This window comes from Zootoca vivipara, chromosome 11, assembly GCF_965207765.1.
Source record: "Zootoca vivipara chromosome 11, rZooViv2.hap1.1, whole genome shotgun sequence".
NCBI classification, from domain to species: Eukaryota; Metazoa; Chordata; class Lepidosauria; order Squamata; family Lacertidae; genus Zootoca; species Zootoca vivipara.
In genome coordinates this window covers 32,114,115-32,137,261 of record NC_142594.1, presented here as the reverse complement: position 1 = coordinate 32,137,261, position 23,147 = coordinate 32,114,115, and the positions used below count along the sequence as shown (strand labels likewise).

General features: G+C 42.7%; 2 protein-coding genes across 6 annotated transcripts in view; one reads left to right on the top strand and one right to left on the bottom strand.

The window, feature by feature from the left end:
* Positions 1 to 707, bottom strand: part of HEPACAM2 (HEPACAM family member 2) — a 42,626-nt gene extending 41,919 nt beyond the window's left edge. For 2 of the 3 annotated variants that reach the window (XR_015946421.1, XM_035130001.3), the window contains exon 1: positions 435 to 706. Coding sequence is in view for 1 of the 3 variants with exons in the window: in XM_035130001.3 (XP_034985892.3) it covers positions 435 to 513 (79 nt within the window). In the remaining 2 variants the exon portion in view is untranslated. Of the gene's footprint in view, positions 1 to 434 lie in introns of all 3 variants that reach the window. The other variant, XR_015946420.1, reaches the window with a different exon arrangement.
* Positions 708 to 1,558: 851 nt separating this feature from the next.
* Positions 1,559 to 23,147, top strand: part of VPS50 (VPS50 subunit of EARP/GARPII complex) — a 77,600-nt gene continuing 56,011 nt past the window's right edge. Inside the window, exons 1-10 of one of the 3 annotated variants that reach the window (XM_088654193.1) lie at positions 1,559 to 1,601; positions 2,107 to 2,138; positions 4,434 to 4,502; positions 16,148 to 16,270; positions 16,555 to 16,626; positions 18,762 to 18,815; positions 19,731 to 19,801; positions 21,373 to 21,490; positions 21,578 to 21,613; positions 22,313 to 22,395. In XM_088654193.1, coding sequence (XP_088510319.1) covers positions 1,574 to 1,601; positions 2,107 to 2,138; positions 4,434 to 4,502; positions 16,148 to 16,270; positions 16,555 to 16,626; positions 18,762 to 18,815; positions 19,731 to 19,801; positions 21,373 to 21,490; positions 21,578 to 21,613; positions 22,313 to 22,395 — 686 coding nt within the window. In that variant the 5' untranslated portion in view covers positions 1,559 to 1,573. Of the gene's footprint in view, positions 1,602 to 2,106; positions 2,139 to 2,247; positions 2,403 to 4,433; positions 4,503 to 14,261; positions 14,313 to 16,147; positions 16,271 to 16,554; positions 16,627 to 18,761; positions 18,816 to 19,730; positions 19,802 to 21,372; positions 21,491 to 21,577; positions 21,614 to 22,312; positions 22,396 to 23,147 lie in introns of those variants that run through there. The other 2 variants (XM_035129040.3, XM_088654194.1) reach the window with 2 other exon arrangements.

Here is a 23,147-nt window from a genome sequence, read left to right as displayed (position 1 = left end):
AAAGATTCCATATTACAGCAAAGCCCTATACATGCACACTCAGAAGTCAGATCCACTGCATTCAGTGAGGCTTACTCCCAGGTAAGTGGGTGTAGGATTGCAGCCTTCCACAGAGAAAACACCAAGATTGTCCCAACACTACCCATTGCAGTTAGCATCTATCTACCTACCTTCTATCCATTTCCATATACATTTGTAAGATAAAAAAAAGAAAATCCACATGGTTTGAAAACTGACAGTTCCTGGTAGTTTTATAATGGCAAAGTTACTAAAGTTAAAAACATACAAAAGTATGGAATTGAAACAAAACCTTACACCTGGATTAAATATATATCAGAAGAAGAAGAAGAAGAAGAAGAAGAAGAAGAAGAAGAAGAAGAAGAAGAAGAAGAAGAAGAAGAAGAAGAAGAAGAAGAAGAATTTTGAGATCTTACCTAAAAGCAGAACACAGATTTTGCATTGCAAGTCACAAAATGTGGTGCTAAAGGGCTCCATGAAAGCATCCTGTCTCATGCAAGCACCCCTTTCTCTTTGGTGTGCATGTAAAGCCAGAGTTTGGTCCAGCAGCCGTGGGGCTTATTTGCTAGGGAAATCAGCAGTGAGTTTATCAGCCCCTACCCTGGCTTGCCTTAGGTGATTTGAATATGTGTATACAAAAGGCAGAGGGAGTGGGAACACCTGTTGGATTAGTGTTCGACATCTTCATTGCCTGTGACCCTAAGTTCCCCGCTCCGGTTATATTCACAGCAAACACAGAGCATGATAAATGGGGCATACAGAATGAATCACTCAACACTGATAAAAAATAAATGAGCCCAGAGCAGCACGCAGGTTACATTCACCTTCTTACACCTGACAGCTAAACAGCTACCCGGCCGGAGGAATAACGTTTTGACTTGTGCATGCTCGTAAGTGTTAGAAGTGGAAGTGTTTTGTCAGCTAGCTAGCTTATTCTGTTCACAAATGGTCGGACATAATTGTTCCCCACGATATTATATAATAAACCTGCATGAAATCAGTTCTCTTAGCCCCAAAGGGGCTGTGTGTGCGCGCATGCAAAAAGTATTCATTTTAAACACATACTATGGTTCATCTCTGTGCCAGCTCTGGGACATCATTATCCACTATATTAGATAATAAATGTTTTAGATTGGTTCTTAGCCCAAAGGGGGACCATGGAAGATTAATGTTAAAATATATGTGTCTCTTTCTTTATTCCTATAGTTATCCTTGCGCAAAGGATTCTTGCCAGGCCCTACAACTTGTACCCGGACAGTCTACTCAACATGCAAGATCTCCTTTGGGACCGTCAAGCCTAAAGTCAAGGGATATCTGCTCTGAACAAAGTACTTTAGCAGGAATACAGTAATAGGAGTTCAGCTTTCGGAAGAAATGTCGTTTTGGCCAGCGGGAGGTGCCGTTGCTTTGCACGGCAAGCCCAGCACCTTTGCGCTCCGCTGTGCCTGTCTCCCTCGCCCTCCGCCGTAACCTCAGAATTACAACTTTGCGTGTTTGCTTTGTTCTCCTTTTGGTCTCTCACGAGGCGGAAGTGACAGCTGTCCACCCACCAAAAATGGAGTACAGTAATTTGGGATTTCAAGGTAGTTATGATTGAGTCAGCCATCCCCACCAAAGCGCAGCAGCAGCAAAGGAGTTCACAATTTTTCTAACGCAGATTTCATGCGATTTTTATCTAAGAAAAGCAAGACTTTGACGTGAAACTGCATTCTGGATCAGGGTCGGGAGGTGTAATTTTAATAGATTTGCTGCAGGATGAAGTTTTTTTTTGTACAGGGAATTTGTTACTAGTCTCCAAGACAACCCAACCTCTGCTCCATCTCTGACCCGAAATATTAAACATGATAAATATTAAATATTTCAGGGACCCCACCCCAATAGGAGGATAGTGGAGTTTGTTACCAGCAGCAAGGCATTTTAATACGTTTAAACGAGAAAACAAACAAGCCCTGCTGTCCAGTTGCATCTACTAAAATTCGGATTGTTTTCTAGGGTCACCATTCATTTAACGTCGGGGGAAGGAGACAGCCAGGAAGAAACGTCTCCTTGTATCGGATTCCCCTTCTAACTGTTCCTATCTCTATGCAGCTTCCTCCCTCCTGGAACGTCTACTCTTCGAGGTGAGCGGAGAGACGTTCCGCTGAGCGTGATGGGAGTTGTAGTGTATCTACGTCTTCAGGTCCAGAGTGTGGGAAGGAGCGTGTCCTTCCTGGACTACCGATCCCATAATGCAACAGGGAACATGACGCGAAAGAGCGTATCAGGTGATGTACAAAATGGCTTCTCTGTGTCAGAGGGAGCTGAGCGCGATGGGTGACAGGAACTTGTGAAGCGGCCGGCGTTGCGTTGCCATGCAGAAGATCAAGTCTCTGATGACCCGACAGGTACCTCCGGGAGGGCAAGCGGGTCAGGGAGCGGAGATTTTGCACGGGCGGCTAGGAAGGTGCGGGAAAGAGCAGAACCGGCGGTGCAAAGAGCGGGTCGTGGGAGGGTCCCCGCGTCGTGGGACTGTGGTCTTTGCGGTTGTAGGACAAGGCCAGAATCCCCACAACTGAAAGGAAGGCTTTGACCGCGGGCGGCATTTGGGTGATAGGAATAAGCGGCAGGGTAGCCATGTGAATGTGTCGCATAAAGAAAGACACGGGAAACCTTAAAAATACACGCGCCACAATTTCTGTGCGTGTTTCCTCTGCAGGGAATCCTGTTGTCTTTTTAATGGGACTTGCTCCTTATAAATGCCCATAAGGTGGTAGCCTCATTGGATTGTTGTGATGAATTTTCAGAGGGAAAGGCAGGAATTCACAATCATACAAGTGTCGAGTTTTCTTAGGGCATCCGAGAGGGCAGGGGATCTTTTCCAGTAAGGATGAACAGGGATGGGAACTTGCCATGCATGGCGTATCCATTGCTAGTCACATCCCGAGTAGATTGAAGAGCATGATGACTAAGGCCCTTCAATTTCAAGTGGGTCTACGTCGGCTTTGAGTAAAAATTAGCTAGGTATTCTCCATTGCTTTCTTTGTGGGGAGAAGGATTTCTGAATGAATGGGACACATTGTGGGGAGGAGTTGGTGAATGAAGGAGATAGGCATGGGCTTTCCTGAAAGAAAGGGGAAAGGTACCACCTTCTGGGCTGTCCACATTTTTTCCTTAATGCATGCTTCCCAAATCCTTAGGCTTAGGGACTGACCTGGTCTTCAGATACATTTTCTGTTATCCATGTGGACCGTGGGTTGGTCGGTTTGAGGTTTTCTCCCATTCATTGAATTCTATGGGTGATGTTATGGTATTGGTATTTGGGAGCCATATATACTTGTCAATTTCTTTTTCTGTGCTTGATGACAGAAGGAGCCATATGTTATCTGTGCAAGTAAAGATGACTTTAGGACCTACCAAGCTGGTGAACTCATACAATGAGGTTGTAGGTTTTCTGGGGGAGTGTAGCACAGAATGGGGAAACAGAGATGACTGTAACCTTTGTAAAACAGATGCTATTGTTTTTATGGTAACTTGTTTCATGTGAGGTAGGTTTTTCTATAAAGGCACAATAAACATTAGAGGAAACCTCTTCTCCCTCCTCCTCTCAGGAGTGTGTGTGGACTGGGCTACATTGATCAACTTGCAAAATGTAATGCTCTGAAGGGATTGCAACTGCCCAATGATTTGGTCCTGGAAAGATCCCAGTTGAAAAAGAATAGAGCTATGCTTGCTTGGAGACGCATGAGAGAAACATGTGGAATATCTGTGTGTGTCCACTCCTGATTTTGCTATTAAAGGGATGACATAGTATCTCCTCAGTACTTCATTGGATAAGGCTGCTCTTATTTAATAGATTACTGTGTTTTATTTTTCTGTTGGAAGCCACCCAGAGTGGCTTGGGAAACCCAGCCAGATGGGTGGGGTATAAATAATAAATTATTATTATTATTATTATTATTATTATTATTATTATTATTAGTGGGACTGATGGAATGAAAATGGGGAGCTCCAGATTGGAAGCAGAGGGGGAAACAAATCAGACGCTTGTTTGATCCAGAGCTGCTGGAAGCTGGGAATGCTGCAGCACTGAACTCAGATGAATCATAGAACTGTAGATGAGGAAGGGACCCCAAGGGTCATCTAGCCCAACCCCCTGTAGTGCAGGAATCAAGTTATTTTACTGCATAGTGCCAATAAATCAACCTCCACAAGCTTGGTGCCCGCTGGTTGTTTAACCACCAGTTCCAGCTAGAATGGCTGTACTGGCAAGGGCTGATGTGAGTTGTAGTCCAAAACATTTGGAGGGCATCGGGTTGGTAATGGCTGCAATAAATGGCTGACACACACACTCTCCTGCAAACTTATACATGGGTAGCTGAAGTATTTCTGCGGAGGTTGCGGACTGTATTACATAAGCTGTCTTTTCCTTCCTTAAGGGTCTGAAAAGTCCTCAGGAGAGTATTCATGATCTGAGCCCCCTGGAGAACTTCAGAATTCCAAGCAAGGTATGGTGATATATCTTCTAGTAGGTACTGTGAGCTATCATAGTTTCTGTCATTTTATGTTCTCTTGTACTTATGATCACTCTGCAGCAGGCACCCCCAAACTGTGGCCCTCCAGATGTTTTGGCCTACAACTCCCATGATCCCTAGCTAACAGGACCAGTGGTCAGAGAAGATGGGAATTGTAGTCCAAAACATCTGGAGGGCTGAAGTTTGGGGATGCCTGCTCTGCAGTGTTAACTTATCACATTAATTGCTTGCAGTGGTGGCCTGTGGGCAGAATCTAGCCTGTGGAAGGCAGCTAGCAGGCCCTGGTGTGCTTTGTGAGTCTTGGTTGTGTTTCCTACCATTTTGAAGTAAGGCTATGGTAGTGCCTGTTGCATTCTTTCTGATCAGTTTCATGCCAACTGAGCTCAGCAAGAGCTAAACTGGGGTGGAAAAAAGGAAGCAAACGGGGAATTGTGTGGTTTCTGGGCAACCATTCAAAGTCTCTTTTCGCTTCTGGGCTAGCAGGAAGTATTAGAAGATGTTTGGGTAGTTGCCCCTTATCCCTTCTGCCCCTTTGCCTATTTTCCATTGTCTACACTACATATCTCTGATGGGTTGTGTAAGCCAGAGAAACAAGTTTCCCTATTAACTAAAAGGATGCATTTTTTAGTCACTGGTAGCCTCTTTTGAACTGTACATGCTTTATTTCTTATAATATTTCAGCAAAATATACCTCTTTTGATTTAAGAGATGGTTTTTTTTTTTACTGTTGTCATTCTTTTGTGGTTCTCTTGGGCTTTGTTTGTGTCATTGTGTTTATGAGCAGCAAGCTTTCTTTAAAAAGAGATGTCCTTTAAACCGAGGACAGTGTATTCTCAGTTTTGTTTTGTGTGTGTGTGTGTGTGTTCTGCCTCAGAGCTTGCAACAAACCACACCATACACTTGATGAATGAATAAACCTTCTGTGGCTATTCACTCAAAGGAGGAAGTTAGATTGGGCAGGAATAGGACAGGAGGAGATGTTTCTTTTCAAATGTACGGTACCGGTATCTCTCCCTGCCTCAGAATACTGAGATCATTAGTGTATAGCCTTCTTCTGTCCCCCACATTGAGAGATTATGTGGGATGGATAGGATTTTCTTCGTTTTGGCACCCAATTGGGTGACACTCTGTCTTTTAAGCATCAGGGGAAGATTGCTTTATTTGCTCAGACCTTTTAGCGCTCCAGTTTTTAGATCTTGATCTTTTGATTCTGTATTATGCAGAGGCTGCTTTAGTGCTCCCAGTCTCTGAATTATTTGATATTTATTTTTATTCTTATGTGAGTTGCTTAGAAGGTCCATGGATTACTGTGTGCGATACAAGTCTGTGCAGTCAATACAAATAGATCCCTGATTCTATTTTTGATTTTTTCGTGGGAGGAGCAGAGGGTTCTCCTTTGCTTTATTCAATTGCTGTTTATTCAAGGGTGGGTGTGTGCGTGCGCAGTTTTACTTCTCAAATAATTTTGATTTGGTTTTACAAAATTATAATTATAATAATACTGCAACACATCCACAATTAAAAGATTCCTCCGAATCTTTGGACTTCCCACCTTCCCCTGCATGGTTTCTGTTGTTAAACGTTTTCTACTGCATCTTTTTTTCCATAATCTCTATTTTTTAAAATAACTCCTTTATGACCATATCTCATGTTACATGACAAGTGTTATTGGAATCCTGATAGTGTTTTCAACTGCTTACAGTGGTCTCCGAGATAAATTATAAAATTTTCGCATTCCTTATTAAAGTTTTGATCTTCCTGGTTCCTGAGCTTTCCAGTCAGTTTTGCCATTTTGGCATAGTCCAACAATTTAATTTACCATTCTTCTCTGGTAGGGACTTTATCTTCTTGCCATCTCTGGGCTGTGTGTGCATTTTTCTAGCCAGTCATGCCCACTTCCAGAATACTCCACTGTTTTTCCATCTCCCAACAGGCACTCTGCATTCTATGGTCACTTAGCACGATCAGTTCCTCTCCGCCTTTAAGGTTTTTGTTTGTTTGTTTTTGTTTCTGTGAAAAGGAATCTTCCAAGCATGTTGATACCTCCTTTTTGATTCTCAGTGGGTCTGTTTTGGCTACAGCCCTGTTGGTACTCACCACCCATATTGGCACTTAGAAGAATATGCAATTTATTTGGCTATGCCGTTGTGTGAGAGAATCTTCATGCCTGACTGCAGAAATGAATACCTGAGCGAGCAAGGAGGGACACAGTTCAGTGGCCGGGTACATGGTGTGCCATGCATATTCAAGGTCTCATGTTCACTCTCCAGTGAGGAGGACTGCGAAAGGTAGCTCGGTCTGAAATCTTGGGAAGCTGCTGTGAATTTTAATGAGCAGTAATGTGGTAGATGAACAACTGCCCTGACTGGGTATAATTTCTGAGTAGTCTGCGACTCCTTTAAAAAGGACATTCTGATACTCCTTCCACTCTTTCCTGAAATCAACAAGCATTTACCAGATTATGCAGAAGTTTGCTGGATCGCAACAACTTGGTTTTTGCTGTCACCAGTTTTGATCTAGTATAAGTCTCATATAGACTGTACATTTGTTTCAGGTATTTTTACCACCTCCTCCTCTTTTTTTTTAAAGGCTTCCAAAGCATTGTGCAACAATCGGGAATAAGACAGGCCTTGCCCTCAGGTTTAGTAGCTAAAATGCATGATGTAAAAGGCAAAGGGATTGGGAGGGAGGAGGAAAAAACTAAACTCAGCCACTACTTCTAATTACAATGTTCTTATTAGTTGTCTTTCCTGCAGGGAGGGCCAAAGCATACTCCCTGCAGCTAGTCCTTCTCTAGCTGATGGATGGGGCTAGGTTGGTCTCCCCATTTTTCACATTGTTTTCCTGTTTTCTTCCTTTATGTCTTTTGGCATACAGATGCTTATAGAGCCTGATATACCGTAGTTCCATGACCACACATTAAAATGTCATCATGATATCACTATGGTATCATGATAAAAAATGAGCTAAATCCTCTTTGGACTGTAGTAATTTGGGACAGTGTATAAAGAGCTCAATTGTATTAATGGCTTCAGCCAGAAAAGAGAGAACCTTAACAGAAAATAAGAGGACTTTCCCAGAAAGCTTGAGCAAGAGTTTTTACTGTCTTTAATCTTCAAGGACCCAGGTGGCGCTGGGGGTTAATCCACAGAGTCTAGGGCTTGCTGATCAGAAGGTCGGCGGTTCGAATCCCTGCAACAGGGTGAGCTCCCGTTGCTTGGTCCCAGCTCCTGCCAACCTAGCAGTTCGAAAGCACATCAAAGTGCAAGTAGATAAATAGGGACCGCTCCGGCGGGAAGGTAAACGGCGTTTCTGTGTGCTGCTCTGGTTCGCCAGAAGCAGCTTTGTCATGCTGGCCACATGACCTGGAAGCTGTCTGCGGACAAACGCCGGCTCCCTCGGCCTATAGAGCGAGATGAGCGCCGCAACCCCAGAGTCGGACACGACTGGACCTGATGGTCAGGGGCCCCTTTACCTTTACCTAATCTTCAAGGAATGAGAAGGACCTCCAGATGTTGCTAAAACTACAACTCCCATCATGTCTGATCTTTTTGAAAAGAAGGGCCATAGCATAGTAATAGAGTATCTGCTTTGTAGGTTCAATCTCCAGCATCTTCAGGTACAACTGGGAGACATATCCCTGCCTGAAATTCTGGAGAGCTGCTGCCAGTCAGTGTAGACAGTACTGAGCCAGATGGACCAACGGTCTGACTCCTAGGTTCCGGGCACCATTGGCCAGAGTCCAGCAGAAGGCAACTCCTCTCCGGCTCTTTGAATGTACACACAAATATGTTCCCCCTGAATTGCTGGGCCACTGTCTTTAACTTGTGATGGTGATGGTGGCTGATTAGAATAGGGCAGTGATGGGCAACCTTTGAGCTTAGTGTGTCAAAATTCGCCAAAAAACCGAGCATAACTCGAGTGGTGTGTCACTTCAAGAAAAAACCATAATTTCACGATATTTATAGTTTAAATAACAAAAATGTATAATTGTAATATATAACTGTATTTAATAAACCAAAAACTAATTATTTAACCAAACCAAACCAAAAATCCCTTATTTATCACAAAGTGCCCAGAGTTGTTAAGCTTTTTGGGGGGAGCTGCTAACCAAAGTTTTGGAGGTTTTTTTTGCGGGGGGTGCAAAAGTTGCTTTGTTTTTTTTGGGGGGATGCCCCAAAGCTGCTGCGCTTTTTTGGGGGAAAGAGAGCAGAAATAAATGACGAATAATACCTTCGCTGGAACTAACATGCAGCACCGACATAGTCTGCCAAAGCGCCAGGAAAAAAACAGCACAGAAAGGGTTAAAAAACCAATCTCTGGCTACCAGCAACAGTTGAGACAAGCTCTAGCTGAGACAAGTTGCAGGAGGAGTGGGAGAACAAATGGGGGGGGGACACACAACAGCAGCGCGAATGGGCCCGATGGGGCGCGTGCCAGCAGTGAGGGCTCTGCGTGTCACATCTGACACGCGTGTCATAGGTTCGCCATCACTCGAATAGGGAGCATAATGCTTGTTACCATCCATTTGCACAAGAATGTTGCTTAGGCTTTATCACACATTTGTTGCAGCAACTCATTCATGTTCAAAGGACAGCTGGAGGCAGGTTGAGGAAGTAGCTTGGCGAAGCCACCTGAACCCTTTGTTTTGTTGTTCCTTCATGCTAGTTAGGAATGTGGTTTGGGTAGTTGGGCTAGTTCATTATGTGGCCTTTAGTTAAAGAGGATGGTAAAGGTAAAGGGACCCTTGACTGCTAAGTCCAGTCACGGACGACTCTGGGGTTGCGGCGCTCATCTCACTTTAATGGCCGAGGGAGCCGGCCATTAGTCATGTGGCCAGCATGACTAAACCGCTTCTGGTGAACCAGAGCAGCGCACGGAAACGCCGTTTACCTTCCCACCGGAGCGGTACCTACCGGTATTTATCTACTTGCACTTTGATGTGCTTTCGAACTGCTAGGTTGGCAGCAGCAGGGACCAAGTAACGGGAGCTCACCCTGTCATGGGGATTCGAACCGCCGGCCTTCCGATTGGCAAGCCCTAGGCTCTATGGTTTAAACTTTAGACCAGTGTTTCTCAACCTTTTTTGGGCCACGGCACACTTGTTCCGTGAAAAAAATCACGAGGCACACCACCATTAAAAAAGTTAAAAAATTTAACTCTGTGCCGCCCTATATTATAATTATGACTGTAAGAAACACTTGCCAAATATTGCTTTCCGGTGGGTCAGTGGTGTGAATTGGCGGCCGCCAGGCTCGTTTGCACTGAGCTTTGGGAAAGAGGAGGAGAAATATTGCTTTCCGGAGGGTCAGCGCTGTTCATTGGTGGCCGCCAGGCACGTGACAATGCAAATCGCCCTTCTCGTCGCCGCACGGCGCGGCACACCAGCCAGCGTCTCGCGGCACACTAGTGTGCCGCAGAACAGCGGTTGAGAAACGCTGCTTTAGACCACAGCACCACCCGCGTCCCTTTAAAGAGGATGAGGCATGCTGAATTAAAAAAGAAAATCTAGAGGCTGTCCAGATTTAAAACCAACTCCCTCCCTCCCTCCCTCCCTCCCTCCCTCCCTCCCTCCCTCAACTTTTCATACATTTAATTTCAAAATTCTGCCTTGCTCATCATTGGGTGATCTATTTTCCCCATCTACTTTTTTGTATGTGTGGTATAACTTTTTATGTTATAGGATTGGACACCCTTTGTGTGTGTGTGCTTTTTTTTAATGGTAAAGTTGCTCTGGAAGAAAATGCACAGGACTGGATTGACAGGAAAATGTGTTAACTTAATCACCTGTTGGTTCTCACTTTGGAGGACTTAGGAAATATGGATTTGTAAGGCAAATAAAAAGCACTTTGACGTCATCAGTTTATTTATTTTTAATTGAGAAAACCCTAAGTCTTCTGGCTGTACCAACAACATCCTTCTGGGCAGAATGTGCAGATATTGCTAATCCACCCAGATGGTATCACTCCTTCAAGCAAGTGTTATTGTCTGTAAATTATAGTTTCCCAGCAGTTGGATTGCTACTGGTAATTGTAGTTGATGGGGGGCGGGGGAAACCTCAGCTATTCTTGCTTCAGCAAGCATGACCCCTGTTAATTCTTTTCTTTTCATGGGTTTCATGAGTGTTGTGGTGGCAGTCAGATAGTATCCATGACATCACAGGCAACACAGGTATATATACTGGCTGTGTTGTCTTGCACTACGGTTGATTACCTGCCATTTTTTTTGCTTTCTTTTTCTTTTTTGCATTATCCCCACCTTTTTTATTTCTCTAGAAAGCTACTTTGGCAGTGCTTGAGTGCATTTTTCCTACAATTAAAAATGTGGTTGGTTCATGGCTGGGCTAATGTTTAATGCAGGTTCACCGAGTCCACACTGTCTGTTGGATAATACTGACATCTTAGGATCTGTGAAGTCCATAGGCTTTCTGTGCAGAGAAAGCTGTTTTGAAAGAAGAATTATCAGCAAGTTGCCTGCAGAGTTTTGGAATTTGATCTCATATGATCCCCGCTCCTTGGATGGGCTTAAAAGACACGCCCACATTTATACTGTCGGTTTTAATTGTGCATTTTTTGAGTACACTGGTTTTAATAGGACCATGTGATGCTGGGAATTCCTTTTCATAGCTTGCACTGGTTTTAGTTATATTCTGCGCTTGAAATTGTTATGGGATGGTGTGTTTTTTTATGGGGTTTCAAAATCGCATTGTGATGAAAAACTCTTTTGTAAAACTCATGTTTGAGTTTTAAACAAAAAAAAATCAGAAAAAAACTGCTGCCACCAGCTTCCGACATCTTTGCTTACCGCTAACTCTTTTACCAAAAACAGGTGGGGGCAAAGCCCTCCGGATGACCTACAGCGTCTATCAGCTCCAGCAAGCATGGCCAATAATTAGAGATAGTGAGAATTGTAGTTCAGGAAAATCTGGAGGGTGTTTACTTGATCAGCAGACCTCTCTGTGTACCCAAGGAAGCTGGTGGTCAGAATCCCTGAGGATTGTTAATTATATGCTTGCAGAGTTCGTTTAGATCAGAGTCAACCCTGTAAATCATAATGACTGTTTTGTTTACCTGCTCACCCATGAGGGTGTTAATATGTTGAGACATGAAAAAGCTCGTAATTAACACAGCAAAAAAAGTGAGTCACTTTCATGAGTAGGCTGGGGACTGCGGAGGTAATCCAGTATGATGGAAATCCACAACGGTGCTTTGAAGCTGAGCAGGAACACAACAGAAGACATATCTGTGCCATTGCTGATGGATCAGTCTTCTAGGATAACTTCACACCTTCCTTACTGAATGGCTTGGTTTATGCTTGGGACTGTGCCGACTCCCCATGATTTCACCTAGCCATCTTCAGAGCAGGGGTGGGGAACTGGAACCAGTGACCCTCCAGATGTTAGAATAGTAGAGTTGGAAGGAACCGCGAAGCTTATCTCATCCAACCTCCTGCAGTGCAGGGATCTTGTGCCTGACCTGGGGCTCGAACCCACATCTCCTATAATTTATGACTCTTGACCACGCTGACTGCGGCTGATGGGAACTGGAGAGCAACAACACCGTTCTCCCACCCCGATGTAGAGAAAGGTCAGGTGCACAGCAGTTTGTGCAACTGTGTGCATTCTCACAATTCTGAAGTTGCGCATCATTCCGCTACCCCAAGATCTCTATCGCAAAGGGAAAATGACTCTAAGGGACTTAGAAATGGAGAGGGCCTCGGTTACAGTACTTGTGTGCGCAGAAGGGGCTTCTGAGAAGGAGACGAGGTAGCCCTGATGGTTTTTGAAGTGACACACAATTTGGTGGTTGCCTGTCCTTGAAAACATTGCCAAGCTCCAGTAGCTTGAGGGCATGAAATAGTCAAACAGGGTCACTCAGTTGGACCAGGTGGATTATTCTTGTGTGATGCAGGGTAGCATTTATTTTCTTTCTTTTTTTTAAAAAAAAGAATGTGCCTGTGTTGACTTTCTAATCCCTAGGGTTATTAGGAAGCCCACAAGTATACCACACATGGCATTGTTTAGGTCATAATGCTGTACCTCAGAAGGCAGATATTTCCCCCTCTCCCCAGCTCTCTCTCTTAGGAAGAAAAGCAACTTTCTGTCATTGCACATGTTTTATTGTTCATGTCTCACTTTGAAGGCATTCAATATTTTTTGTTAAGATGTTTTAACATGTTTATATTAAATCCAGATTTCTTTTTAAACCAAAGGGGGGAAAATACTTTTAAAACAAATAAAATCTAAATCTAATTAATAGTTTGTTTTTTAAAAGCACCATAAAACAAATTTCTATCCAGCTCAGTCACTGGTGGATACATTTAATTAGCCACTATGCTAAATAGATATGTGTTAAATACTGAAGAACGCTTGGGTGATACTTGGTTGTTTATTAGAAGGTGGCATTTTTTTTTATCCTTTTGCCAGAATCAAGTGGATTTCTTCATGGGCCATTGTTAAATTTGGGGGCACTTGTAGAATCTGGATTTTCACTCCACCAGATTTTTGAAAAACATATTAGGAGTTGCTACCGTGGAGCTGTGTGGAAGCTTTTGTTCTGTGAAGCTGAACATCACCTTTGCTTCGTGATTAAGAAACCAAAATATTAGCATTGCTTTTTGAAAATGTAATTTCATAGATCATCCACAAGGTGGCACTTTAATATAACTAATTGGCAGAACCAAATCTGAACCTGAACTCTGAATGTTTCAGAGGAGTACATGTGTTTAATTCCTGAAATTTAGATGATGCATTAAAAAATGGATTCACGTACCAGTTGGCAATTATATGAATTTGCTCTCCTGTTTTTATGTCTAGCAGTGTGTAGTTGAAGGAAAAGCACTTCTAAATCTTAACCCCCCCGGAATCAAGTTAAGCCCTCATTTCTTTGCAAATTCACCACTTGAATAGTTACAGTTCATTTAGTTGTCCTCCTGGCAGTTCACTGCTCAATGTTTTCAGGGAGGGCAGACCATCCTGCTTGGCCCCCTTTTTCTATTCTCCTCTGCCCCTCCTGTGCGTCTTATCTTTCCCTCCTTTTGCTGAGACCAGATCAGAGAGAAGGAAAAGCAAGGCCCCTGGCTGCATGGGTTGGTGTGTCTCCAGACTCTGGTAGGCAGCATGAGAAAAAAGAGGTGCCTTCATGTTTCCTGACCAAGGACTAGGGAGCGGAGAAAATGAGATGTGTCAACATCCTTCCATTCAGCAAAGAACCTGTCTGGTTTCCTGGGTCTTTAGAAATAACTTCTGAGCTGTTTTGGCACAAGGACATTCTGAGAGTTTTCTTGTTCCTGGGGTTTTGAAATGCAGTTTCCACTGTATAAACCTGTTGAGGTATCTCCTGCAGATAGTACCCCGAGTGTCTCTAGGGTATAAGAGAACATGTTGTTAGGCCAATACCGTGAACTCTGTTCTTTGCGCTAACATCAACACACAAGGCTGCAAAACAGGAGTCTGCGTCTGCAGTTGGTCTGCAGTTAAGACTTCTGTCTCAGGTGGGAAGTAAAAGGATTCAAGAAGGAAAGAGAAAGAGAAATTGTATAAGTGCACTCTCCCAACAACAGAAAAGTTCCATTGACATTGGACCTTTGTGGCCCAATTTATTATGATGGATGGGTGTAGAAGCACTTTCGTTTTAAAAATAGCACTGCCTTTGCGCCCACTTGTTAACTGTGGGAGAGAGATTATTATGGGCATGGAGGTGTTTTGCTTTGTTGCTTTCAACAGAGTGGCATTTTCCATTCCACCCGATGCCAGTGTTCGTGTTAGTGGGAACAGAGCACTCTGTGAGTTTGTACACTGCTTTTTTCTTCTTTCCCTCCCATTGTGAATCCCCTGCTTTGCAAAATCCCCTGCTTTAAAAAAAGTAGCAGCATGTAAACATTGTTCAAGTCCTCTTTTATTGTTCTTTTTAGCTTCTCTTTTGTGTTCAGTTAAGGATCTAATTGACTCTGTAACTCGCTCTTTATATTTTTGACTTCCTATATAGGGTTCTTGAATGGTCACACCTTTTTCTTTTTGGTGCAAATGTTGAGGTTTTAGTAGCCCAGTTTGTAAGACTAAGTGAAACCATGACTTGGCTTACCGTATCATCGCAGTAGCAAGAGCAAAACAGAAACAATCTTAATGCATGCCGGGACAAAAATAAAGAAATCTTAATTTCACATCTGCTCTCATGGAATCTGAACTGGTGGTGACTGACCAGGAATGAGACCTTGGGGTTATAGTGGATAGCCCAATTGATGCAGAATATTGTGAAGTTGGAAAAAGTTCAGAATAGGGGAACCAAAATGACCAAGGAGATAGAGCTACTCCCCTGTGGTTTGGCTTAGTGTTACGTGGGAACCGGTCATTGTGCGATTGCTGCTTTCTGTCTATTTCTTGATTGGTTTCTCTTTGGTTAAGCTGTTAATTAGTCATGCACGGTGAGCTCAAGTTGAGAAATTAATGGAATAGCTTTTAGAGCAGTCAAATTAATGTTTTATGCAATCGTACTGTGATGATTAGACTAGAGAAAATCTTATTTTTTATTTCAGGCAGCGGTCTATTAAATATTCAGGTACTGTTAATTAAATCTGAGATGTTGTAGAACTATTATTCTGTTTTCAAGTAACATGTTGGATGTGTTCTGCAGCTGTGCGAAATTGAAAAGTGACAAATTAAATATCTCTGTCTCTCATAAAATATATTAAAACTATCCGCTAGCAACTTTCCTGTTGCTCGGCTTAGAGGCTGCCGTACTAATGAGATGTAAAATTGTATGTGTAGGTGCACGGCCACATAATGATAGTGTTGGGAGCTGCCGAAATCAGCCCTCCGTGTTCAGCTGGAAGATTAGCAGAATATCCCACTGTCTCATTTTGCCTTAATGGAGCAGGTCTGTTTTTCTTAGGACAACAGGGAGGAGCAAATGTTTTCCCCTTTGCTATTAGAAGCGGGGCAAGATTGGTGGTTTGGGACAACCTGTGGCTTAGGTAGTCGATGGTGCCACCTCAAGTTTCACTTGTTTGGTCTGGCAACCATTTAGAGAGTGTGTGAGAGACATTTGTCACATGCCCTAGTGAAGTGGGGACACATTGCTTCTGGGTCTGCCTCCGAGGAACCTCAACTGTGCTTGAATTTTGGAAGGGAAACCCGGTTTCCTCCAATGGCAGTGACAGATTTGCTCACAAACTAAGCAAGCTACATTTTAGGGCCTCAGATTGTGAGGCACCTCTTAATGTAGAACAGTTTAAAAATATAGAATGATACGCACTGTGTGTGTGTGTGTGTGTGTGTGTGTGTGTGTGTGTGTGTGTGTGTAAAACACTATGAGGCCTAAACTTGATACACTTTAGGGTTATTGACATGTCTTAATCTGGTCTTAATTTGCCAGTAGGTATAGTGAAGGTTTACAGAATAACATTCTGCATTGTGAGGGAGAGGCAGCGACATTTCGCCAAGACGAAGTGTCGAAAAGTGTTTCTTCATTCAAAACGTAAGAAAATACAGTTCCGTTTGGTGCATACCTAATCCTCCGTCCTGGTTTGCATTGTGAATAGCCTTTGGAAGGCTAAAGTGCATTGGCGGTACATCACTTTCCAGTGTGTAACACTTTATTCGAACCTATTCTGTGTTTAAGGAGGAACTTCGAGAGCTCCGGGAACAACCAACTGATCCTCAAGCTCAGCAAGAATTAATTAACAGCATTGAAGAAGTCTATTTTTCCAGTGATTCCCTTGACATTGTTAAGTATGAGTTGGAGGTAAGAGAATTATTTGGATTAAAATGACAACGAATTCTGATGTGCACACACATGCTGGGCTTCATAGCACCGAATCTGCTTTTGTTTTTTGTTCTAATGTTCAAAATAAATTTATCTGTCCTTTTGTTGTTTTGGAAGAACGCTTCCAAAGCCCACTAACATCCATGGTGATGTTGCTGGGTGGGTGTTGTCCCAGTGTTCATTGGGCCTTTTAAATAATTCAGCAATTGTGCGATGTTTATATCAGGGGATTTAACTGGATTTTATTTATGCTTTACCTGCAGAAGCTGCCTCCTGTTCTTAGTCTTCAAGAACTGGAAGAATACAGAGACAAACTAAAGCAACAGCAAGCTGCTGTGAGTTGGAACTGCTTTCTCTCCCCTCCTCTCCAATCCCTTCAATGAGATCCACATAAACGTCTTCTCTTTTTTTTTTGTTGGAACTAAAAAAGGAGAGATGGCTTTAACACAACCTCTGAAAACAATGCCACATATTTTGGTGCAGACCTGCAAATTTTAATTGAGGCAGGGGCCACTGTCTCCCTCTTTTCTCTCCGAGTTTTGCTGCTGTCTGGTCCTTAGCTTGTGCTCCAATCCTTGCTCTTTGCTCCTTCTTCAGATACTCTTATATGTCCCTCCTTGCTTAAAGGGCAGCCTCTAGTATGACTTGGAGCCCTGTGCGTTGGGAATTTCATGGGACCACCTTCTTCAACCTGGTGCCTTCCAGAGGTTCTTCGACTCCAACTCCCATAATTCCAGGCCATTGGCCACGTTGAACGGGAGTTTGGAAGTTCAAGAAGGCCCTGCATGCAGATGGTTCCATAGTCCAGTGTTTCCCAACCAGTGTGCCTCCAGATGTTTTGGGACTACAACTCCCATCATCCCTAGCTAGCAAGACCAGTGGTCAGGAATGATGGGAGTTGTAGTCCCAAAACATCTGGAGGCACACTGGTTGGGAAACACTGCCATAGTCAATCCCTGGCATGTCCAATTGAAGGAGACCTCAGATAACTGTAGCCTGTGGAATAAGGACTAGTAATCTTGCTTGCTATAAGACAGCTTTGTATGTTTTTATGTTGAAGCAAAATCTAAAGTTCAGGGTGGGAGAAGGCTGACTTTGATTGTATTGTACTTTGTTTCTATGGGTTGTATCTAGACTTCTCAACAATAGTGGTCCACATATGGGACACTCCTGTTGGAGAAATGGTGGCAGGGTAATGTGACTTTTGCTGATTTCCCACCCCATTTCCCATGCCCCCTAAAAATCTGCTCTGGAAAGACTGGGGTCCCTTCATCTGGCATGCGGGGGCAGCGGGGAAAGGAGGAATCAGGAATTTGCCTCCACACCACCTTTCCTCCATTGCAAACCTCCTTTGGCTCTCCTTTCCACAAAGGGCAGAAATCCTATTGTTCACAGAAGGGCAACTTCTGGATCCAACTTCTGGTGTAGTATGAGCAATTGCTTTTCACATGATTCCTTAACTCGTCGGGGTGGGGAACCTTTTGGATGTTGCTGAACTACACATCCCATCACCCCCAGCAAGCATGGCCAATGGTGTGGGATGATGCAGTTTGTAGTTCATCAACATCTGGAGGGCCAATCCGAACTAGCCAGTTTTGATTAGCTAGTTATTCTGCATCTCTTATAGGTTTGGGCTTGGCTTGCTTGGGTGAACTAGTTTATGTTATTTAAGGCATCCATTGAATTGTGCAAGCACAGAGGAGTGGCGCATGCACACATCTACATGTGGGGGAAGAGGGATTCCAGTTCTCTTGAGGATGCACATTATAATCTGGATGGTATGGGCAAATTTGCAGACGTTAATGCTTTAAGGCAAAGAATCCAGTGCCGTGACTTGTGTGTCTCTCCTAGTACCACAGATGATGGCTTGACTACACTTATTTTGTTCCTTGCTGGCTGAGTACCAGGTGCACTAGCATTGCATTTACTGGAGCTCAGAAGTAGTGGAAAGAGGAAAAAACATACAGCGCATTAAAAGAAAAATAATAAATTAACATTGGTACACAGATAGTCATTGCTGCATTCTGTAAATTGCTTTTAGGGTGGCATCTCTCTCCTCCGCCACAAATGTGGGTTTATTTAAATCTCTTTTATAGATGAATCATATATGATTATGTATCAAGGACCAGGTAAACTGACTATATTAAGCTCCATTGTTGTATGTCTCTCAATTTTTATTCAAGAGCATCTTTCAATTTGAAATGGGGTGGGAGGTTAATTTAGATTCTGCTACTGGTTTCCAATGAGAGCCTGTAATTTCTCATGTATTTGCTTTATATATGGCCATCATTTTTGGAGTGTTTATCATTTTTTACATGCAAATATTTTAATGTAATCTAATGTTGTGGAGGACTTACTGGAATTTTTTTTGAAGAGGTTCTAAGTGCTTCCTGTCAACCAGTTCTTTTAAAATAGTACTTAATATAGTAGCTTATATCTGCTGCTTCGTAACTTGAATGTTTTCTTTAAGGTATCTAAAAAAGTTGCAGACTTGATACTTGAAAAACAACCTTCATATGTCAAGGTAAATTAATGAAATCCACTGTGTGCTTGTTTATTATTTTTAAGTAAGGGGGAAGAGTGCTGCTGTGCTCAGGACCTGGCTGTGGTCTTCCTGTAGGCATATGGCTGCCACTGTGAGACCAGCCTTATTTTCTTATTTTCCTGTCTCATGAACTTGATATATTATTCATAGTTTCTGAAAAAGCAAATGCTGAATTCTGTCATTTAGAGATTTCCAGTATGACAAAAAAATATGGATCTCAAACTGTGCAGTTTGAAATGCGATTTTATTTTCAAAATGACAAATCTATAAATTGTAGAGCTTAACTCCACGGAGGTCATAATCTTTCAAAGTCTCAATGTGAGCCAAATGCTTTATGTGTGTACTGTGAGTCATCTCGGTGTATACATGGACTTAAACCAAGACATTGTACCAATACACGGCTCTTTACTTGCTATGATGTTCAATTTTTATTTTTACTTTTTTTTTTAAAAAAAAGAAAGGACTGAATGTAAATTAACAGTACATTCTGTAAGAGGGCGTCTCCTTTTAAGCCAATTGCTTTGTATCCTTGGAGAAATAAATTGTTGGTTTTTTTTAAAATTTAAGTTTTATTTATTATCTCACTCAAAAAAACAAAGGAACAATATAAATCCAGAGAAAATACTTACATATATTCATGCCCATACACAATTCATATCAAAATACTGTAAAAAAAATCATAACTCATAAATCATAAAAAATATACATACATACCCATACACAATTCATATCCAAATCGGAAAATCATAATTTTCCTTTTTCCTTTTTCTGCTCCCCCCCTTTTTCCAATTTGTTTTTCTTTTTTGTTTGTTTAGGTGTGATTGTGTAAGGAAATTCATGATTTTCCGATTTATGATTTATGATTTTTAAATTGCTGCTTTTGTATTTCTGCAGGAGCTTGAACGAGTTACATCCTTACAGACTAGCCTCCAATTAGCTGCTGTTATTTGCACAAATGGAAGACGGTACAGTGCACCCTTTTAATGATGCTTGTTTTGCTTTACAGAATGAAAAAAAGTATCATTTTAAAGTAGTTTTCTAGCTGCGTTGGTTGTCAGCTCAAAGCTGTCTTTACTTTCACTGCTGCTTTCCCTTAGCTATATGTTTCAGGTTTAGACAAAAATAGGCAATTTAAAACTTTACCTGTTGCGAATGTCTTTATTGGCTACATTTATTAGTTACAAGCTAGTGAACATTTTTGCAGGCTAGTAACTTCTTTGTGCTTACTTACAAGGCTGACTTTGAACATTGTGCCAGATCAAAGTTAATCGTCCTTAACTCTGTTTTGGTGTGATATCTGAATCGAGAGTTTGCCTCTATTTGGATCCACTCCAATCTGGGTTCAGACCTAGGTATTGAACGGAAACAACCTTTGGATGATATACCATGGATGGATGGTATAGAAAATGCATGGGAGGGAATGTTAGTGTTCTCTAAGACATCTCATTAGCTTTTGATACCATTGTATACTTCTGGGGTGGGTTTAGGGGGCACTGTTTTATGGTGACTCTTCCTTCGTAAATAGTTATTCTCAAAGGACAGTGTTAGGTGATGTTTCCTCCACCTGTGGCCATTGGGCTGCCTTTGGAGACTTTTTGAAAATTGTGTTTAAAACTGGTTCAGAACATGGTTGCCATAGCCCTGATGGGGCTAAGACATTCAGATTCTGTAACACACTTACTGGACCAGCTGCAAGTGCCTATCTGAGCCCAATTTAAGGTGCTGCTTTGGGATCAAGCTATTTTGTTGACCATTAGCACCATACTAGTTGCCCACACATTGTGATCAAAAAGAGATGCTCTCCTCATATGTCAACCTCCTAGATCAGTGTGATTAGTGGCCACAAGGCAGGGGATCTTTGGTGGTAGCCCCGTTGTTTTGGATCTCTCAGCCAATTGAACTGTTCTGGTTTCCCAGGCTTCAAGCCTTTCAGAAAGCCCTAAACCAGGCTTCCTCAAACTCGGCCCTCCAGACGTTTTTGGCCTACAACTCCCATGATCCCTAGCTAGCAGGACCAGTGGTCAGGGATGATGGGAATTGTAGCCTCAAAACATCTGGAGGGCCGAGTTTGAGGAAGCCTGCCCTAAAGACATACCTCTTCTGAGTAGCTGATTCATTATTGAGGTTTTACGGTCTGTATTGTGATTTGTCATTGGTATGGAAAGTGTGTTAATTGGCTGGCTAAGGATTTTTATTGGGTATTCTTTGTGTGGGGGAGTGATTTGATGATATGTTGCAAGCCTCCTTGGATGGGCAGTGAGTGGAAAGGTGGCCTGGAATTAGTATAAATAAAGCAATATTTTGCAGAATATTGGTTGAAGGGTGTGTGAAGAGATTCCTTTGCCTTTGGGGCAGATGTGTGCATGCATATGTGTGTGTTTTATAATTCTTTTTTTCTGCATTGTTTAGTAGTACTGGTCCTCGCTTTAGAACACAGACTTAGCACAGCATTGCCCATTTTTATACACAAGGCTAATTGTATTCTGTGAGAGTTACTCTTTCATTTTGAAAATAAATAAATTATTGACTTCTGCAGACATCTGACCACAGCAAAGGAGGGCTTTACTCAAGCCAGCTTGGGCCTTCTTGCCAATCAACGAAAACGCCAGTTGCTGATGGGGCTGCTAAAATCTCTGAGAACGATAAAAACCCTGGTATGAGCAGAGTTTCATGTTTTTAACTGTAGAAATCATTTCTCTAGCGTGCTGTGCAGTGACCGTCTCCTTCCTTTTAATTTCCAGCAACAAACTGATGTCCGCTTAAGTGAAATGTTGGAGGTAAGACTATAACCGGACTATAATTTAATTGTACAGTAATTGAAAGGAACATCTTTTTGTTCACATGCATTCTAACTGTATTAGGGGCAATCTTGGCCCATCTGTGGGCTATAACTCCCTTTGCAGAGCGAGGCCAGACCTTGGCTGCTCTTGTATGCTCCTGTGTTGCACCTACTTTTAAGAAGAACCAATCACAGATTAGCCTTACGTGGGAGAGAGGTGAAATGGTTACTGTTTTATAAATGTTCGGCAGCCTCCCTCCCGGGATGTGGACTTACCCCTCCTGTGTCGGAAGGCCAGTAGTTCGTTTGGGCTTCGGTAACCACCCTCAGCAAGCCATAGAATTGTAGAGTTGGAAGGGTTCCTTGAAGGTCATCTAGTCCAACCCCCTGTAGTGCAGGATAGAATCACAGAATCATAATGGGAAGGGACCCTAGGGTCATCTGGTCCAACCCCCTGCAATGCAGGGACCTTTTTGCCCAACAGGGGGCTCAAACCTATGGCCTTTTAGATTAAGAGCCTCATGCTCTACCAACTGAGCTATACTGTTAGGTTGCAAAGACTGGAAACATCAAGCACAGCTGTCTTGAGCAGATCAGATAGCCTTCTCTCAGGAAATGCAGTGCTCAGAGGGTTTTTTCTTTAATAAACTCAGTGTCAGTGTTGTTGAGTTCTCATTCTACGTCTTATTTCCCACAGGAGGAGGATTACCCTGGGGCTATCCAGCTCTGCCTGGAGTGCCAGAAAGCAGCTAGCACTTTCAAACACTACAGTTGCATCAGGTAACGCAACAGGCGTCTTCCAGAGTTGATTCTTGTCCTTCAGGCACACAGGGACAGTGAAGGAGAGTATGATTCTTTAGGGAACTGCTCGCAAATTATAATTTACTGGGCCCCAGCGCTGGAGATTAATTTTCCATCTTGAAAAAAGAAGACGTTTTGGTGTGTGTGGTGTTAGTTTTTAAAATGCCTGTAAAGTGCAATTAACTTTTTGTATAATTTCCTGACGTGCTGCATATAGCGGCTGCTCATAATTAAAGCGCTGCATGGTTGAACGGTTACACAAGGTAGCCCTTTCTTTTTAGCATGAACGGATGGCTACTGAAAGCTAAAAAGTGGTGCTGTATAGTATGTTCATTTTGGTATCTGGTACAGCTGCAATCCCAAACACATATAATCTGGATGCAGTTGGATTTGCACCTGAGGCTGCATACACACCATTAATTTAAAACACATTTAAAGCAATGGGTTCAGTGCAGGATTCCAATTTAGTACTGTTCTGGGCCCACAGATTGGGGTGTGTGTGTGTTTCTGTGGACGCGTGCGTACCAGCCCTAGAAATTACGCCATCTCTTTGCAAATCTTAGTACTTTTTGGTTTCTGAGAATCCCCAGGCTTTCCGCTAGAAAGTTGCTCATCTGTTGGCTGTGCATATGGCCACCTCTTAATCTGTCATAATTAAATTTTGCATGATGATTCCTAAGATCAAGGAGCAGGGAAGTGCTGGGAGGTGGCAGTGCGTAGAAGTGCTGTTT